A 20082-nucleotide genomic window follows, 5' to 3' on the forward strand; every position below is an offset into this window, starting at 1 on the left:
ACATAATTACCTGTCGTGTATCTGGACATGTCGCTAGAGATTGTTTCACGTAATTTCCTAAACATTGGCTACCACCATCGTTTTGTAAAAACCGCTGACCATCACATGTTACCGTCATCCATTGCGCTCTCAGCTTTATACTTTCATTTACTTGGTCGTCAACATCATCTGGCAATGACGTCATTATTTCACCTGTAATACACAAAATCGACACCAGGGTTGTTTTACTCCATCCCACAAACATGTGCATACCATCAATATATTTACGAGGAACGTTTGGACTAAACATTTTAATCAGTATTAAAGCTAATACGCCTTATTTCAACATTTCATTCTTCTTGCCAATCGAGTGTAGAAATTGCGTTAACTTGTTTCAGTTGACTTTTTAGCACTTGAATCCTTTACAGTTCTGGTGAGTGGAAACGTTAATGGCTGGATGTTTCCGCTTTAAAATTTATTAAAACTACATTACCTCGAGGAAAGTTTACCAAGTAAGTTGTTAATAGCTATCTTCTTCGATAGTTACATCGCCAATACTTAAGACACAAGTAAATCTTTCGCATTCTTCACATTCTCAAAGCTCTATTCCAAGCTTTAGCTCATTCCTTCCCCACATTTTATATCCTGTTGTGTTGACAGTCTTTTCCTCGCATAGACAATGTCGTTTCCACTAACTTTTGAAAACTTTTTGTGAACCATCGAAAACTTTGACGACAGTAAAACTACCATATGTATTTGCAAACCAAATTCATACACAGGTTCACTGAATAAATTTAAAAACAGACTTCACAATTAAATACTTTTATTCTTTTCTTTATTCCCTAGCTGACCATAAACAATATACGCTTTGAACACCATCAATGGTAGTCAAAAATCACTCAAAACAAGTAAATACAACTCGAATACAAATTTAAGCTGTTCACATGAGCCTGGTAGCCGGATTCAGCGAAGAGTTAAATCATTTTTGGCAAATGGAAAAGATTAAATACTTCTCGACAAAAAACTTTTTTGAGCAATTTCTCTATGCTCTGACTTTGCAAATTTACAAAGTCTTTAAAATGAAAACAAGTACTTTTGCATGATTTGAAAGTTACAACTAACGCATAAGAAAAGTTTTGCGCTTAAAATTTTTGCTCCTTTCGATGACTCAAAATCCTTTCCCGCCTCGCTGAATTCAGGTTACCGGGCTCATGTAATCAGCCCCAAAATCATACAAATTGATGCCATAATTTTGAAAGCGATAGTAAGATTTGGGTCACAAGAAGATATAAATAAAATTTATAATTTATGTAATAAAAATTACTCAATGGTAAAAAACTATACGCAGAATACATAGAACAATCTATGAAGTTTAAAATTGTTTGGAAACATCAGAATATATATGATTTCTTTGAGGACGAATAGCGTATCTTGATGGTGGTCGATTGTCAATCATACGAGTTCCTTTACTGAGATAACTTTGGGGAAACGAATTTGAACGATTGTCATACAAATAAGCGCTTAAAATAGCTGACAATATCATTAAAGAATGCTATGATTTGTAACTAAGTTGACTGTTCTTGTAATCTTTTGTTCATTCATCACTATCTACACTGACACAATTTATCTCATTTCTTATATGTTTTAGATATTGCAAAAACTGTTCTCGTTCTCTGTTGTTCATTCATCACTACCTACACAGACATACGTTATCTTATTTCTTATATATTTTATGCAGCGTAAAGACTGTTCTCATTCTCTGAATGAGCATGAATTTTATGATATAAATATTCCTGTCACACAAACTATTCATAAAATTAAAGGATACTGGCCGACACAGGAAGATAAAAAATTCATTTTCGCAATTATCTCAATGTGATGACCAACAGATCCATCTCCTCTTTCTTTAGCTACAGCAAACATTTCAATGTCTAGTCTTTTCGTCATTCCTGCTGCAATCTTTAAATTAAAAATGCAACAACCAAAGAAAAAGTAAGACACAGGTTTTATTTCATTGAAAAACGTATGTCATTCACAACCATTGCAGTTTATTAGCCCATCAAGCAGCACAATAGAAATTGCTTTGTTGCTTTTCAATGTAAGAGCTTATGATTCGAAAATTGTGCCCTTTATATTATATTTTCATTGAACGTTCCCATAAAAATCTTCTAGAACAGTTTATTCATATCAATTTTCTTTATTGAGATATTGTAGTTTATGTACTGTACGCTTTACACAGCATTTGACGTCACATTTCATAATGAAAATTTGAAATAGCAGGTACATTTACTGATATTTTACTTTAACAGAGCAGAATTCCATTCATTCCCTCCCTAATGGTATTAAATATTGCTTGATCATTTCAACCAAACCAAAAGATGTTTAAAATTTTGTTAAATGCAAAATGATGTAAAAAATTGTGTAAAGCGAATTATAAAAATTTCAATGTCTTGAGAATGAGAAGCAATGTACGTACACTGTTTGAGAAAATACGCTGTCATTTTCAAAATCCTGTTGAGTGAAAATATAATTTAAATAGCAAAATTTTCGAGTCGTATGCCTTGAAATTATCATTGATGCTAATTTATACTGAACTATACACACGCAATAGGTTATATTTAGGGTAAAGGGGGTATACTTAGGGGATTAAGCGGTAGAAAGGATATTTAAGAATATATAATTAATTGAAAACAAAAAACTTACAGGACCATGATTAAACAAAACTTTGATACCAGTGGATGGAGGAGGTTGTCGTACTTTGAATCTACAGCTATCAATACCAATGTTCCTTAATATCACCGAATGTACATACGTGTGACCTTCTTTAAGTACCCCCATGTCCACTTCGGGGGGAGAAAGTTCAAAACCTCTTGTGTTGTTCTTTCCAATAACAGAAGCAGTTTGAACTTTACGTCGGACAGGATCCTCTATCTTTAAAAACTGATATCCCAGAGAACAATAAGAAATAAAAAGGATCAAGGAAACAACAAAAATCAAATTATAAAACATGGATTTCTGATTGATAGACATAAAAAATTAGTTTCTCTATGTCCTTTACAAACACTGAAGGTTTTAAAGCTTTTTCAAAAGAAAATTTAACGTATTTTCAAATTTTATATATCTGCCCTTCATTTTATCTTATTTAATTCACTAGAAAATAATTTGAGTCGATATGAAAATTGAAATGAATTTTCACATGTCGTATTTAGAAGCCATTTTCGATTTAAAATTTGCTCGAGCAACTTTTGAAGCAAGCTATAACTAAGAGACGAAAATTTCAGCAGCAAGATCTCTGTTTTTGAGTGAAAAACTGTACTTTTATGAGTAAATCTTCTCATGTTAAAAATTGCCAACACAACAAGTGTTTATTTACAATGTGAAAATAACCACTGAATTTGACGTCACGACCTGAAATAGTTGCCAAGACAACGTCGACACACGTGAGAATATACAACAAAGTGTTGTTGACTTTGATATGCATTTGTCAAAACCAGCTTAAAAAGACAAAGAGCGTTTAAAAATATATGATTGAAAATTTGGAAAACGCACCTATGAGCATTAATTTCAGAGCTCCATCGCTTGAAAATTAATCTCAGCATGCATGCGTAGTCAACTGCACCAACTCTCAAGTTCATTATCATGACAATGACCTACTGTAGGTATTAGTACCAATTATGGAGTAATAAGAGCGCTCAGTCATAAATTTTCAGATTAACCATCTGCGCATGCACAGCCTGCTTGAGCATGCCGGTCGACTTAACCAGCTGCGCAAGTTGATGGTCATGGCAACGACCAACTGCATATACTAGTACCAATTTTGAAGTAATAGCATGCTTAGTAACAATTCAATAGAAATCACCTGCGCATGCGGTCGAGCATTTGCAGTCCACTCAACTAACTATTCATAGTCTTGGAAACGACTAACTATATGTACTTGCACTAAATTTAGGGCAATTAACTAATTTAGTCGTAAAGTATTAAAGAAATCACCTGGGCATGCGCAATAGTGACTAATAATACCACAATTTTCGTAAGCCTTCAAACTTATGTGATATATATATATAATAATATTTGCTAATACTTGTTGTAGTAGATATCAACTAGTAGTGGAATCTGGGTGCGAAATAGTATGCAGTAGCTTAGGCGCCCAAACTTCGGTGGCGACCGCACTCTCCCTGCGTACCCTGAGCAAAGCCTATCGCAGGTGATCTCGGGGTCTGATGGGCGGAAGCTTGCTACGTATCGGAATCCCCAAGTAGGATAGCGTGGAGGGCCAAAATCTCCTACCGAAACATTAACATGTGGCGCTCTAGGGCCTTACTCATAAGAGGGTATCGGGAAGCATGGACCGAAAACGGGGTTTTTTGCTTTCGAATTTTATCTTTTTCTTTAAAAGAGTTCTTCTCATAAATAAACCAACAATGTTTCAATTAACTTCTTCTTACACTGTGACTTTTTCTGACACTTATAATCTAAGACAACTTTAAGTATGTTTTATACAATTTTTATTGGTTTATTTCTTTGTGATTTAACTCTCTCATTTATTATTTCTCATGTATCACGAGCAAACCATCCATGGGCTTCATGGCAAACAAGGATTATCTGGTTCCTTTATAAACACAAGACGCTCTAGTGCTCAACTATCTCGGGGTATCGGGAGGCATGGACCGAAAACTGATTTTTTTGCTTTCTAAATTTTTCCTCATTCTTTACTAGTATTCTTCTCATAAAACAAATTAGAGAATCAAAGGATACTGCGAAGGCTTGAAACAGCTTCTTCCTTTTTAACATATAATTTAAAAAAACAATAAGTTTATATAAAACATTTTCAACTCACGTACAAAATTTCATTCACATGACCAAACCACCGTCTATTTAAACGATTTTGTATGAAATAAAATGTTACCTTGGCAACTGAAGCAAACACTCATTTTTGCAAATATTTGCAACCTCTCAAACTCATTCCGAACTCTTGAATTTCTTGCGGCGTAGACGAAAGGTATAGGCATCAAATCAGGATACTTATTTGCATCGCAACAGCTATTTTGATTTTGCCCTGGATCTTTTTCAGTGTAGCCGAAAGGAATAGGCATCAACTCAGGATACTTAGTTGCATAACAACAGCTATTTTGATTTTGCCCTTGATCTTCTTCAGCGTCAAGCACTATATAATGTAAAGAACCTATGAAAATAATTTTTACATCATTACTAGGTATGAAAATTTTTATAAAGTAGTAATTATCTTTTCATAGCATCACAAACAATACACAACTATTCTTTCTTTTTCTTATGCATACATACTTCATTCGTGAATTTTTAAGCCTGAAACGTAAACATTTATAAAATATAAATGAATGCACTTTAAAATAGTTCTATTAAAAATACTGTTATTTCAAACTACGACAAGTCCACAATATCCATCTAAATAAACTATTAAAAACACATCTTGTGTTAAAAATGTCAGGATAAACGTAGCACAAAAATTGATTAACACGCTTGTAGCACAATAAACAAGAGCTCTCAAATCACAAAATTTTGTCGCGTGATCTCCTTCGTAAAACGCGGGCATTGAATTATATAACTCTATTGAAAGAAGTTTATTTGTCGGAGTTAAAAAATAATTCTACAATCGTAGTTTCGTCACTTTAATTTTGAAGATGTGCATATTTAAAAAATGTTTCGTATTTATACATATTTCGTAACACGTAAAACAAACAGTAAACATTTCTGAAATCGCGAATTGCGAAAAATTTCTCAAACTGTCTTAATTTTTTGAATTGTCACATTGGGAGTGTAGGGGTAGTATTGATGTATCAGCGTTAACTCATTACACAGTATAAACAAAAACAGAAAATGTATCTTACTTTAACATATTTTCAATAAAAAAGCCACAGGGGGCTTGCAACAAGACATTTCAATTAAGATAGTATAAACAACCTGTAGAGAAACTTTTACATTTGCGCCTCTACAATGTTAAAAATTTAGAAAATTTCAAAAGTTATTGTTTTTTCATAGCTATAACCAAAACTCCATGAATAATATATCCATCTTGTCGTTTTAACACACTTACATTACACAGTCGAAAGTTTTCAACTTGAAACTCTACATTTTAAAATAATTTTATTTAAAATATCTTAATTGTCAAAATATCGTAAAAAAATTGTTTTTATGTCAATATTTCTCATCTAAATGAGCTTTTAAGGACGCATCTGCGTTGTGTTGATGCGTTACCATGATGCGCACAGTTCAGCTGGTGTTTGACATTAAGGACTATATTAAGGATTAATATATTATATATATACTCTGATGATGGCTTTGGAATAAATTGAAACTATATAAAGCTATTCCTTCAATCGTACTATGAAACGGCAATAAAGTGTGTGTAAAAGAAATGAATCATACAAATATTGAGCAGTCCCAAGCGTTTTCAATATTTCAAGTAACGGGTCAATCATTGTGTGTAATTATTGGAGTTACAGGAAACATTTTTGTGATATTGTACAATTTTCGTTGGAATACAGATAAAAATACGACCAGTTGTTTTATTATAAGTTTGGCTGTTTCAGATCTTGTCGTTTGTGGGATCACTCTTCCGCTGACTATTGTAACATTAACTCAACTTTTAATAGGAATAACCAAACTATCTGTTGTACCTTGTAAACTGAGCTATTCCCTTTGGTACGCGACCATATCGACATCAGTTGTGAATCTTACGATGCTCACAATTGATCGTTACATTTGTATTGCATTTCCCTTAAAGTATCCTCAAATTGTCAGTCAAAAAAGGTGTTTATAGCATTGGTTTCAGTGTGGATCACTGGCTTTCTTAGTTTTATTATGATGTTTTTCAATACGAAAAGTTCCAACATACCATTTTTATGTTATCCAAGCAAAATAGTTGTTTCAATTTGCACTTTTTTATTCTTTCTTCTTCCACTTGGTGTTATGATCGTTTTTAATGTGAAAATTGTACGAATTGCTCGAAACCAAGGTCGAAAAATAGCATCAGAAAGTTCAAAACTACAAAGAAATAATTCAAACGCTACAGATGATTTGAGCTAACGAAAAAACTTCACACGACAATTGAAACTCTTCAAAACAATTCGTGTCGTTTTTGGATATTTTTTACTCTGTGTAACACCATTTCCTGTGATAGTGTTTATAGATTATGTCATTTGTAATGGTGGCTGTATTTCTTCATACGTACTTCGTGTAGCAGCACTTGTGGCTGCAACAAACTCCGTCACAAATGCTTTTATATATGGAATACGTGACAAGGAATGCAGAAGATCTTTCAATCTACTGTTTGCACGTTGTTGCAATTTATCTGGGTAATTCATAAAAAAGATAAAGAACATTATTTCGTGACACCAAAAACATCTAATGGTCTCTAAAAGCGACGCCGAAAGAAATTGCGAAAAGTTGAAACTTCTGGCATAATGACGTTATCATTTTAAATTATCTACTCAAATTATTGTAAATGGTTATTTTACTCAGATGTATTCCTATAGGCTCTAGAGCCTTGAATAAGTTTAGGTGTTTTATAAAATCGTGAGGCCAACTAGGACGAGGATGCAGGGAAACATTTTCTCTCACTCAATGTCGTGGTCCTTGACCTTACTACTTTTGTTAATGTTGAAGATTAATCTTGGATAATAATGATGAAATTTTGCTGTTCCTCAAATATTTAAGAATCTTGAATTATACAAGAAGATATTTCTAAAGCCAATGTGTAGTGTATAGTAAATACGTAGTGTAATACAAAATATAACTTAATAAAATAAGTTGTATAAAATAGGTTTAAATTTTATGAAAGACAGATCCAACTCCACTTTCTCCAGATACACCAACAGCTACAGCAAACATTTCAATGTCTAGTTTTCTCGTCATTCCTGCTGCAATCTTTAAATTAAAAATGCAACAACCAAAGAAAAAGTAAGACATAGGTTTTATTTCATTGAAAAACGTGTGTCATTCCCAACCATTGCAGTTTATTAGCCCATCAAGCAGCACACTAGAAATTGTTTAGTTGCTTTTTAATGTAAGAGCTTATGATAGGAAATATGTGATATTTATATTATATTTTCATTGAACGTTACCATGAAAATCTTCTAAAACAGTTTATTCATATCAATTTTCTTTCTCAAGATATTGTAGTTTATGTACTGTACGCTTTACACAGCATGTGACGTCACATTGCATAGTGAAAATTTGAAATAGCAGGTAAATTTGCTGATATTTTACTTCATTAGAGCAGAATTCCCTTCATTGTGAAGAATTAAAGGTATTAAATATTGCTTGATCATTTAAACGAAACCAAAGGATGTTTAAAACTTTTTTAAATGCAAAATGATAGAAAAATTTGTGTAAAGGGAATTATAATAATTTCAATATCTTGAGAATGAGAAGCAATATACGTACACTGTTTTAGAAAATACGCTGTCATTTTCAAAATCCTGTTGAGTGAAAATATAATTTAAATAGCAAAATTTACGAGTCGTATGCCTTGAAATTATCATTGATGCTAATTTATACTGATTGATACTCGCGCAATACCTTATACTTAGGGTAAAGGGGGTATACTTAGGGGATTATAAGCGGTAGAAAGGGTATTTAAGAATGTATAATTAATTGAAAACAAAAAACTTACAGGACCATGATTAAACAAAACTTTGATACCAGTGGATGGAGGAGGTTGTCGTACTTTGAATCTACAGCTATCAATACCAATGTTCCTTAACATCACCGAATGTACATACGTGTGACCTTCTTTAAGTACCCCCATGTCCACCTCTGGTGGAGAAAGCTCAAAACCTCTTGTGTTGTTGTTTCCAATAACAGAAGCAGTTTGAACTCTACGTCGGACAGGATCCTCTATCTTTAAAATCTGACATCCAGAGAAGAATAAGAAATAAAAAGGATCAAGGAAACAACAAAACAAAGGAATTATAAAATATGGGTTTCTGATTGATAGACATAAAAAATTAGTTTCTCTATGTCCTTTACAAACACTGAAGGTTTTAAAGCTTTTTCAAAAGAAAATGTAACGTATTTTCAAATTTTATATATCTGTCCTTCATTTTATCTTATTTAATTCGGTAGAAAATAATTTGAGTTGATATGAAAATTGAAATGAATTTTCACATGTCGTATTTGGAAGTCATTATGGATTTAAAATTTACTCAAGCAATTTTTGAAGCAAGCTACAACTAAGAGACGAAAATTTCAGCAACAAGAGCTCTGTTTTGGAGTGAAAATCTGTACTTTTATCAGCAAATCTTCTCATGTTAATTAACAATAGCCAACACAACAAGTGTTTAATTACATGTGAAAATAACCGCTGACTTACAGGTCACGACCTGTAGTAGTTGTTAGGACAACGTCGACACAAGTCAGAATATACAACAAAGTGTTGATGAGTTTAATATGCATATGTCAAAACAAGCTTAAGAAGACAAAGAGCGTTTAAAAAATATATGATTGAAAATTTGGTAAACGCACCTATAAGCACTAATTTCAGAGTTCCGTCGCTTGAGAATTAATCTCAGCTTGCATGTGTAGTCAACTCCACCAACTCTCCAAGGTCATTATCATGACAATGACCAACTGTATGTATTAGTACCGATTATGGAGTAATAAGAGCGCTCAGTCATAAAGTTTCAGATTATTAATCTGCGCATGCGCAGTCTGAATGAGCATGCGCTGTCGACTTGAGCGGCTGCAAAAGTTCATGTTCATGGCAACGATCAACTGCATCTACTAGTACCGATTTTGAAGTTATAGAATGCTTAGTAACAATTTAATAGAGAAATCATCTGCGCATGCGCTCGAGCATGTTAGTCCACTCGACTAACCGTTCATAGTCATGGCAACAACTAACTATAGCATCACAAACAATATACAACTATTCTTTTGTTTTTTTGATGTTTTTATACTTCATTCGTGAATTTTTAGGCCTGAAACGTAAACATTTATAAAATATAAATAAATGCACTTTAAAATACTTTTATTAAAAATACTACTATTTTCAAACTACGACAAGTCCACAATATCCATCTAAATAAACTTTTAAAAACACATCTTGTGTTAAAAATGTCAGGATAAACGTAGTTCAATAATTGTTTAACACGCTTGTAGCACGATAAACAAGAGCTCTCTCAAATCACAAAATTTTGTCGCGTGATCTCCTTCGTAAAACGCGGGCATTGAATTATATAACTCTATTGAAAGAAGTTTATTTGTCGGAGTTAAAAACTAATTCTACAATCAAAGTTACGTCTTTTTAATTTTGATGATGTGCATATTTACAAAGCATTTCGTATTTATACATATTTCGAAACAGGTAAACAAATCTTGTCGTTTGTGGGATCTCTCTTCCATTGTATATTGTTATGCTAACTCAACTTTTGATAGGAGTAACCAAACTACTTGTTGTGCCTTGTAAACTGAACTATTCCCTTTGGTATGCGACAATATCGACATCAGTTGTGAATCTTATGATGCTCACATTTGATCGTTACATTTGTATTGCATTACCCCTAAAGTATCCTCAAATTGTCACCCAAAGAAAGGTGTCTCTAGCTTTGGCTTCAGCATGGAGCACTGGCTTTCTTAGTTTTATTATGATGTTTTTCAATACAAAAAGTACCAAAATACCATTTAAATGTTATCCAAGAAAAATAGTTGCTGCAATTTGCACTATTTTGTTTTATCTTCTTCCACTGGGTGCTTTGATTGTTTTTAATGTGAAAATTGTACGAATTGCTCGAAACCAAGGTCGAAAAATAGCAGCACAAGCTTCATCACTACAAACAAGTGATTCAACCCCTACAGATGATTTTAACTCACGAAAAAACTTCACACGACAGTTGAAACTCTTCAAAACAATTCGTGTCGTTTTTGGATATTTTTTACTCTGTGCAACACCTTTTCCTGTGATAGTGTTTATAAATTATACCATTTGTAATGGTGGCTGTATTTCTTTATACGTACTTCGGGTAGCAATACTTGTGGCTGCAACAAACTCCGTCACAAATGCTTTTATATATGGAATACGTGACAAGGAATACAGAAGATCTTTCAAGCTACTGTTTGCACGGTGTTGCAATTTGTCTGGGTAATTCATAGAAAAGATAAAGAACATTATTTCGTAACACCAAAAACATATAATGGTCTCTAAAAGCCACGCCGAAAGAAATTGCGAAAAGTTGAAACTTCTGGCATAATGACGTTATCATTTTAAATTATCTACTCAAATTATTGTAAATGGTTATTTTACTCAGATGTATTCCTATAGGCTCTAGAGCCTTGAATAAGTTTAGGTGTTTTATAAAATCCTGAGGCGAACTAGGACGAGGATGCGGGGAAACATTTTCTCTCACTCAGTGTCGTGGGCCTTGACGTTACTACTTTTGTTAATGTTGAAGGTTAATCTTGGATAATAATGATGAAATTTTGCTGTTCCTCGAATATTTAAGAATCTTGGATTATACAAGAAGATAGTTCTAAAGCCAATTTGTAGTGTATAGTAAATACGTAGTGTAATACAAAATATAACTAAATAAAATGAGTTGTACAAAATAGGTTTAAATTTTATGAAAGATGTTTAGTTTGTCTTTAATTCATGTTCACTATGATATAACTAGTGAATAAATTGCCTTTTTTTATCTGAAAAACAATCTTCCAACTGTATTCTCAACTGTAAACAGTCTCTTACCCAGAGAGCAAAGTTCTTTAAGGAATCTTCCTTGATTTTATCTTCCCTGTAAAATTGGGTAGCAATCTATGATGTCATTTTAAAGCTGTCACCTTATTTTGAATTTTGCTTAGTGTAATTATAAGTAATACGGAGACACAGACATACGTTATCTTATTTCTTATATATTTTATGCAGCGTAATGACTGTTCTAATTCTCTGTATGAGCATGAATTTTATAATATAAATATTCCTCTCACACAAAATATTCATAAAATTAAAGGATACTGGCCGACACATGAAGATAAAAAAATTTCATTTTCGCCAATTATTTCAATGTAATGACCAACAGATCCAACTCCACTTTCTCCAGATACACCAACAGCTACAGCAAACATTTCAATGTCTAGTTTTCTCGTAATGCCTGCTGCAACCTATATAATAAAAATGCAACAACCAAAGAAAAAGTAAGACACAGGTTTTCTTTCATTGAAAAACATATGTCATTCACAACCATTGCAGTTTATTAGCCGATCAAGCAGCAGAATAGAAATTGCTTTGTTGCTTGTCAATGTAAGAGCTTATGATTGGAAAATTGTGCCATTTATATTATATTTTCATTGAACGTTACCAGGAAAATCTTCTAAAACAGTTTATTCATATCAATTTTCGTTCTCAAGTTATTATAGTTTATGTACTGTACGCTTTACACAGCATGTGACGTCACATTGCAAAACGGAAATTTGAAATAGCAGATACATTTGCTGATATTTTACTTTAACAGAGCAGAATTCTCTTCATTCCCTCCCTAATGGTATTAAATATTGCTTGATCATTTCAACGAAATCAAAGGATGTTTAAAACTTTATTAAATGCAAAATGATGTAAAAATTTGTGTAAAGCGAATTATAAAAATTTCAATATCTTGAGAATGAGAAGCAATATACGTCACTGTTTTAGAAAATACGCTGTCATTTTCAAAATGCTGTTGAGTGAAAATATAATTTAAATAGCAAAATTTACGAGTCGTATGCCTTGAAATTATCATTGATGCTAATTTATACTGAACTATACACACGCAATACGTTATACTTAGGGTAAAAGGGGGTACACTTAGGGGAATATAAGCGGTAGAAAGGGTATTTAAGAATATTTAATTAATTGAAAACAAAAAACTTACAGGACCATGATTAAACAAAACTTTGATACCAGTCGATTGAGGAGGTTGTCGTACTTTGAATCTACAGCTATCAATACCAATGTTCCTTAATATCACCGAATGTACATACGTGTGACCTTCTTTAAGTACCCCCATGTCCAACTCTGGTGGAGAAAGCTCAAAACCTCTTGTGTTGTTGTTTCCAATAACAGAAGCAGTTTGAACTCTACGTCGGACAGGATCCTATATCTTTAAAAACTGATATCCCAGAGAAGAATAAGAAATAAAAAGGATCAAGGTAACAAAAAAATGTGAGGCTTAAGGCTTCTCTTGAGGAAATAGGACGTTATGATTTTAAATATCTGCCAGGCAGATTTTGTAAACTGTTGTCAACTTTAAAGGTAACTAACAGAGACCTCAAAGTTTTTTCTTAAAGGAGCCTTGCATGATTTTACTTCTCTAAAAACGTGTGTCTAACTAGAATGGAGGTTTAGATAAAGATCTCAACTCCATCACTCTCGGAGATTCTGAACTTTATAAATGCTGAACATGGCTATCGTTAAACTCAACTACCCCAACTATTATTAAAGTTCTTGCATCTGGTGGAAAATATAGTTCAAAAAACAAATGAATTCACTGATGCACATTCACTTTAGGAGATCCGTGAAGAAATCTAAGCTCAGTGCAGTACAAAATATAACTTTAAATGAGTCGTATAAAATAGTTATAGATTTGTAGAAAATTATGCATTTCCATCTTGACTTTTATTCATGCGTACTATGACATGATTAGTGAGTGACATTAACGTCATTATAAATAAAATTTGATAATTTGACAACAATCTTTACTGTTGTCATCTTAAGGAATCTTCCTTGAATTTATCTTCCCTGTAAAATTGGGTAGCAATCTATGATGTCATTTTGAAGCTGTCACCTTATTTTGAATTTTGCTTAGTAATACTACAATATATTTCTTCACGTAATAAAAATGTATAAAGTCAATCTCGCGTCATGAATATGAATAACTATTTTATGATTAAACAGTAATTACCTTTTTAACCAGTTTACTTGCTAATTTTGATCTCTTTTTGCATATCTTCAAAGTCATGTCTCTCACGTTGAAATAGACGAAGTAGCCATATTGATGGATGCTGGTGAAATGGTTTGGCAATGTAAACTGTCTGAAGGTTCATATTGAACAACATGACCAAAAATCAAGACTTTGGGACAGGTGATTAATAGTTTTAGACCTATAAACTTTCTCATGTTATCGACCATTATTCCTGATCCTAAAACATAAACAAATGTGAGAGGGAAAATAAAGATAATAACTGGTGTCTTCTTTAAAACCTTAACCCTGCTTCTCCTGTAATACACAAAAACCTACACCACGGTTGTCCTTACTCCATCCCACAAACATGTGCGTACCATCAATATATTTACGAGGAACGTTTGGACTAAACATTTTTAATCAGTATTAAACTAATACGCCTTATTTCAACATTTCATTCTTCTTGCCACTCGAGTGTAGAAATTGCGTTAACTTGTTTCGATTGACTTTTCAGCACTTGAATCCTTCACAGTTCTGGTGAGTGCAAAACGTTAATGGCTGGAAATTTCCGCTTTAAAGTTGATTAAAATTACATTACCTCGAGGAAAGTTTACCAAGTAAGTTGTTAATAGCTATCTTCTTCGATAGTTACATCGCCAATACTTAAGACACAAGTAAATCTTTCGCATTCTTCACATTCTCAAAGCTCTATTCCAAGCTTTAGCTCATTCCTTCCCCACATTTTATGTCCTGTTGTGTTGACAGTCTTTTCCTCGCATAGACAACGTCCTTTCCACTAACTTTTGAAAACATTTTATGAACCATCGAAGACTTCGACGACAGTAAAACTACCCTATGTATTTGCAAAGCAAATTCATACACAAGTTCACTGAATAAATTCAAAAACAGACTTCACCATTAAATAGCTCTATTCTTTATTTTATTCCCTCGCTGACCATGAACAATACACGCTTTGAACGCCATCAATGGTATTCAAAATTCAGTTAAAACGAGTAAATACAACTCGAATAAAAACTTAAGAGGCTGTTCAGATGAGCCCGGTAGCCGGGATTCGGCGAAGCATTAAATCATTTTGGCAAATAGAAAAGATTAAATACACGACAAAAAACTTATTTGAGCAATTTCTCTATGCTCTGACTTTGCAAATTTGCAAAATCTTTAAAATGAAAACAAATAATTGTGCATGATTTGAAAATTACAACTACGCTTAAGAAAGTTTTGCGCTTAAAATTTTTGCTCCTTTCGATGACTCAAAATCATTTCCCGCCTCGCTGAACTCTAGTTACCGGGCTCATGTAATCAGCCTATGATGCCATAATTTTGAAAGCGATAGTAACTTTTGGGTCACAAGAAGATATAAATATAATTTATAATTTATGTAATAAAAATTACTCAATGGTAAAAAACAATACGCAGAATACATAAAACAATCTATGAAGTTTAAAATTGTTTGGAAACGTCAGAATACATATGATTTCTTCGAGGACGAATAGCGTCTCTTGATGGAGGTCGATTGTCAATCATACGAGTTCCTTTACTGAGATAACCTTGGGGAAACGAATTTGAACGATTTTCATACTCATAAGCTGTTAAAATAGCTGACAATATCATTAAAGAATGCTATGATTTGTAACTAAGTTGACTGTTTTTGTTCTCTGTTGTTCATTCATCACTATCTACACTGACACAATTTATCTTATTTCTTATATGTTTTAGATAGTGTATAAACTGTTCTCGTTCTCTGTTGTTTATTCATCACCACCTACACTGACACACGTTATCTTATTTCTTATATATTTTATGTAGTGTAAAGACTGTTCTTGTTCTCTGTTGTTCATTCATCTTTATTTACAGAGACACACGTTATCTCATTTCTTATATATTTTATGTAGTGCAAAGATGTTCTCGTCGTTTGTTGTTCATTCATCACTACCTACACTGACATGCGTTATCTTATTTCTTATATATTTTATGTAGTGTAAAGATGTTCTCGTTCTCTGTTGTTCATTCATCACTACCTACACAGACATACGTCATCTCATTTCTTATATATTTTATGCAGCGTAAAGACTGTTCTCATTCTCTGTATGAGCATGAATTTTATAATATCAACATTCCTGTCACACAAACTATTCATGAAATTAAAGGATACTGGCTGATACAGGAAGATAAAAAATTTCATTTTCGCCAATTATCTCAATGTGATGACCAACAGATCCAACTCCACTTTCTCCAGATACACCAACAGCTACAGCAAACATTTCAACGTCTAGTTTTCTCGTCATTCCTGCTGCAACCTATACAATAAAAATGCAACAACCAAAGAAAAAGTAAGACCAGGTTTTATTTCATTGAAAACATGTGTCATTCCAACCATTGCAGTTTATTAGCCCATCAAGCAGCACAATAGACATTGCTTTGTTGCTTGTCAATGTAAGAGCTTATGATTGGAAAATTGTGCCATTAATATTATATTTTCATTAAACGTAACCAAATATTCTAAAACAGTTTATTCATATCAATTTTCTTTCTTGAGATATTATAGTTTATGTACTGTACGCTTTACACAGCATAAGACGTCACATTGCATAATGAAAATTTGAAATAGCAGGTACATTTGCTGATAATTTACTTTAACAGAGCAGAATTCCCTTAATTGTGAAGAAATAATGGTATTAAATATTGCTTGATCATTTCAACGAAACCAAAGGATGTTTAAAACTTTGTTAAATGCAAAATGATGTAAAAAATTGTGTAAAGAGAATTATAAAAACTTCAATATCTTGAGAATGAGAAGCAATATACGTACACTATTTTAGAAAATACGCTGTCATTTTCAAAATCCTGTTGAGTGAAAATATAATTTAAAAAGCAAAATTTTCGAGTCGTATGCCTTGAAATTATCATTGATGCTAATTTATACTGAACTATGCACACGCAATAGGTTATACCGAGGGTAAAGGGGGTATACTTAAGGGATTAAGCGGTAGAAAGGGTATTTACGAATGTATAATTAATTGAAAACAAAAAACTTACAGGACCATGATTAAACAAAACTTTGATACCAGTCGATGGAGGAGGATGTCGTACTTTGAATCTACAGCTATCAATACCAATGTTCCTTAATATCACCGAATGTACATACGTGTGACCTTCTTTAAGTACCCCATGTCCACCTCTGGCTGAGAAAGCTCAAAACCTCTTGTGTTGTTTTTTCCAATACCAGAAGCAGTTTGAACTTTACGTCGGACAGGATCCTCTACCTTCAAAAACTGATATCCCAGAGAAAAAAAAGGAGCAGAGTGACAACAAAAAAATGGAATTATAAAACATGGGTTTCTGATTGATTGACGTAAAAATTAGTTTCTCTATGTCCTTTACAAACACTGATGATTTTAAAGATTTTTTAAAAGAAAATGTAACGTATTTTCAAATTTTATATATCTGTCCTTCATTTTATCTTATTTAATTCAGTAGAAAATAATTTGAGTCGATATGAAAATTGAAATATGAAAATTGAAAGCCATTTTCGATTTAAAATTTGCTCAAGCAATTTTTGAAGCAAGCTACAACTAAGAGACGAAAATTTCAGCAACAAGAGCTCTGTTTTTTTGGAGAAACTGTATTTTTGAGTAAATCTTCTCATGTTAATTAACAATAGCCAACACAACAAGTGTTTAATTACATGTGAAAATAACCACTGAATTAAAGGTCACGACCTGTAATAGTTGCCAAGACAACGTCGACACACGTGCGAATATACAACAAAGTACACGTTTTTTTACAGGTATTTTCATTATTTTATATGAAACATCGTCCACAATTCATAAAGAACCAAGGCTCAGTGGTCTAGTGGTATGATTCTCGCTTTGGGTGCGAGAGGCCGCGGGTTCGATTCCCGCCTGAGCCCCGCTTTTTACGATTTCATCATAAATTCCTTCAGAAAATATTTTTGTAATGACTTGCGATGAAAAATCATTACCAATTGAGCAACTTTTGCCGATAAAGACAAATAATTTCATGCAAAAAAATTGTTACTATTCTATAAAACAGTCAAAATAAAAAAAATGAAATGAAAGCATCATAAAGTTTACTAAATGTGGACAAATGCAAAAAACTGTCAGCTATAAATATGATTTTGACCAAATTTAAAATTATTTTGGAATATATGTCTGCGCATTGCACCTTTCTAAGAGTTGGCACGAGCCCCATTTGCATTAATAGCGCAATCTTCACCATTTAGCGACTTCTTAGCACAACTAGTTCACCATCCAGGTAAAAAGCACTGAAGGCACATGTTAAGTGAAGAAACGAACTGAGAACAAAAACAATAAACAAATAAAGTTGAAGTGTTCAAAAAGAAAGATGCATTGGCCGGGAATCGAACCCGGGCCTCCCGCGTGGCAGGCGAGAATTCTACCACTGAACCATCAATGCCTCGATGTCAATGGTTAATACCGAGGTAATTCCAACGTAATCTGTGACCTCACAAGCAAATTAAACCTTTGTCTGTGTCCAATATTTTAAAATTTTGTTATCATCTCACCTGAGAGTTTGGTAAAGCACCAGGTTTTCCACCCATGATAACTTTGGGTAAATTGTCATGATTATCACAAGATGTCTCTGTGTAACGATAACATAAACATAAATGTTGTTCTTAAGTACCAGTCTAATTTTTAAAACAAAGCGTATTGTTGCCAAACAAAGAATTCTGCTCTCCCAACATTAATAGACGTAAAATGCAAATGACAATTGATCATTTTTCTGTAATATTACGCAAATCGTTTATTAATTAAATTTATTCAGCTTGTTAAAAACGCAAATATTTTGGTTTTAAGCGTTTAGGTGTTAATTGGTCATCAAACACCATTAAACCGTCTCAACCCTAAATCCTAACCCTAATCCTAACCTAATCTAGCAAGATATGACTGCAATACCGAGGCACTTATAATGTAGCTGTGGCCTCACAAGTAAATTCAAAGTTTTCCTATGTCCAATATTTTCAAATATTGCACCAAATATCACTTACTTGATGACGTAACATCTGAACACAATACTTCATGTTGCATTTCCAACAATGATTCCAAAGTCGAACTTCGGACTATAGATTGTTTGGTACGGGGAATCTAAAACACTTTCATTGCTCAAGACAGTCGATGCTTGACGGGGGGTGGGGTTGGTGGGTCGTGTCGACGGGGAGGTAGGTACAGCACCAGCTTGTGCAGGAGTAGGATTCACTGGACGACTGACAAATGGTGTACTACTTTCGACTGGAGAGACATCCTAGGCGATTGTCCTCTATCAAGATCTGGGTTCTCTAAAACCGCTGACCTAGACCAGTTTGAAGATTGCGGAACATTTTCTATAGCAGTAAGATAGAAAAAAGTATGTATATTAATCAAAAAGAGTTTCTCTAACTATGTACAGTAACGTACCATGAGAAGTTTGATGCCTCTGATCTATAATTTCTATTGATGCACTCATTTCAGTGTGAAGCGAACTAGAAACTGGACAAGCTTGTTTGTCGAGTTCAGCACTGAGCTTCAACATATCAGGACCGCGATTTAAAGCACTTAGAAAAGCTTGACCCTTCGCCGTTTCAAAATATGGCGGAACTTCACGATGACGTAATGCATGTTTGCCGTATTCTAGTTTAGCCAAATCTATACGATCTCGTTCCCATTCCTCGGCCGTGCGTTTCCAGGCTGGCGCAGGTGGTGCGGGCTTTTCGACAGGTGCTACAGACTTCAAATACTTTTCTTGTACCTGTAGTAAACATAAAATAACTTGACTTTTCTATGTTCAAAATAAACTGTATGAATTACGATGGTTTTTGTAAACTGATTCTTTCAAAAATAGACAAAAGAAGACGACACAATTTTACAACAAAGTCAGCAAGAAGTTTAATAAAGAAACAACGACGTTATTGAATGTATTGTTTTCATGATAGGGACAGGAAAATTAAAACGAAATAGAAACCAAGTTTAAACATTACCATTTACATCAGCTTTGAGATCATTTTTCAGAGAATTTTGCCGCTCGTACTAAAAATGAAATAAAATGCCCCGGTGAATTCAAAGTATTAGTTACGATAAATTATTACATATACTCTAGTTTGCTTTGTAAAACTAAAGTACACATGATAAAATCCTTCCTTCATCCAAACGGGAATATTTGG

The 20082-nt window shown here is 33.3% G+C and overlaps 1 protein-coding gene and 2 non-coding genes across 3 annotated transcripts in view; 1 reads left to right on the forward strand and 2 right to left on the reverse strand.

Moving 5' to 3' along the window:
• Positions 1 to 1788: 1788 nt before the first annotated feature.
• Positions 1789 to 20082, reverse strand: part of LOC124441042 (sperm-associated antigen 17-like) — a 33562-nt gene continuing 15268 nt past the window's right edge. The window contains exons 6-7 of the mRNA XM_046991474.1: positions 2683 to 2919; positions 1789 to 1938 (exon numbers count right to left, since the gene is read on the reverse strand). Coding sequence (XP_046847430.1) covers positions 1789 to 1938; positions 2683 to 2919 — 387 coding nt within the window. The remainder of the gene's footprint in view (positions 1939 to 2682; positions 2920 to 20082) is intronic.
• Positions 17743 to 17814, forward strand: Trnap-ugg. Its single transcript has one exon. It is a non-coding gene; the product is annotated as a tRNA-Pro (tRNA).
• On the reverse strand, positions 18271 to 18341 carry Trnag-gcc. The gene has a single exon. It is a non-coding gene; the product is annotated as a tRNA-Gly (tRNA).

Source organism: Xenia sp. Carnegie-2017, unplaced genomic scaffold, assembly GCF_021976095.1.
Source record: "Xenia sp. Carnegie-2017 unplaced genomic scaffold, XeniaSp_v1 HiC_scaffold_20, whole genome shotgun sequence".
Lineage (NCBI taxonomy): Eukaryota > Metazoa > Cnidaria > Anthozoa > Malacalcyonacea > Xeniidae > Xenia > Xenia sp. Carnegie-2017.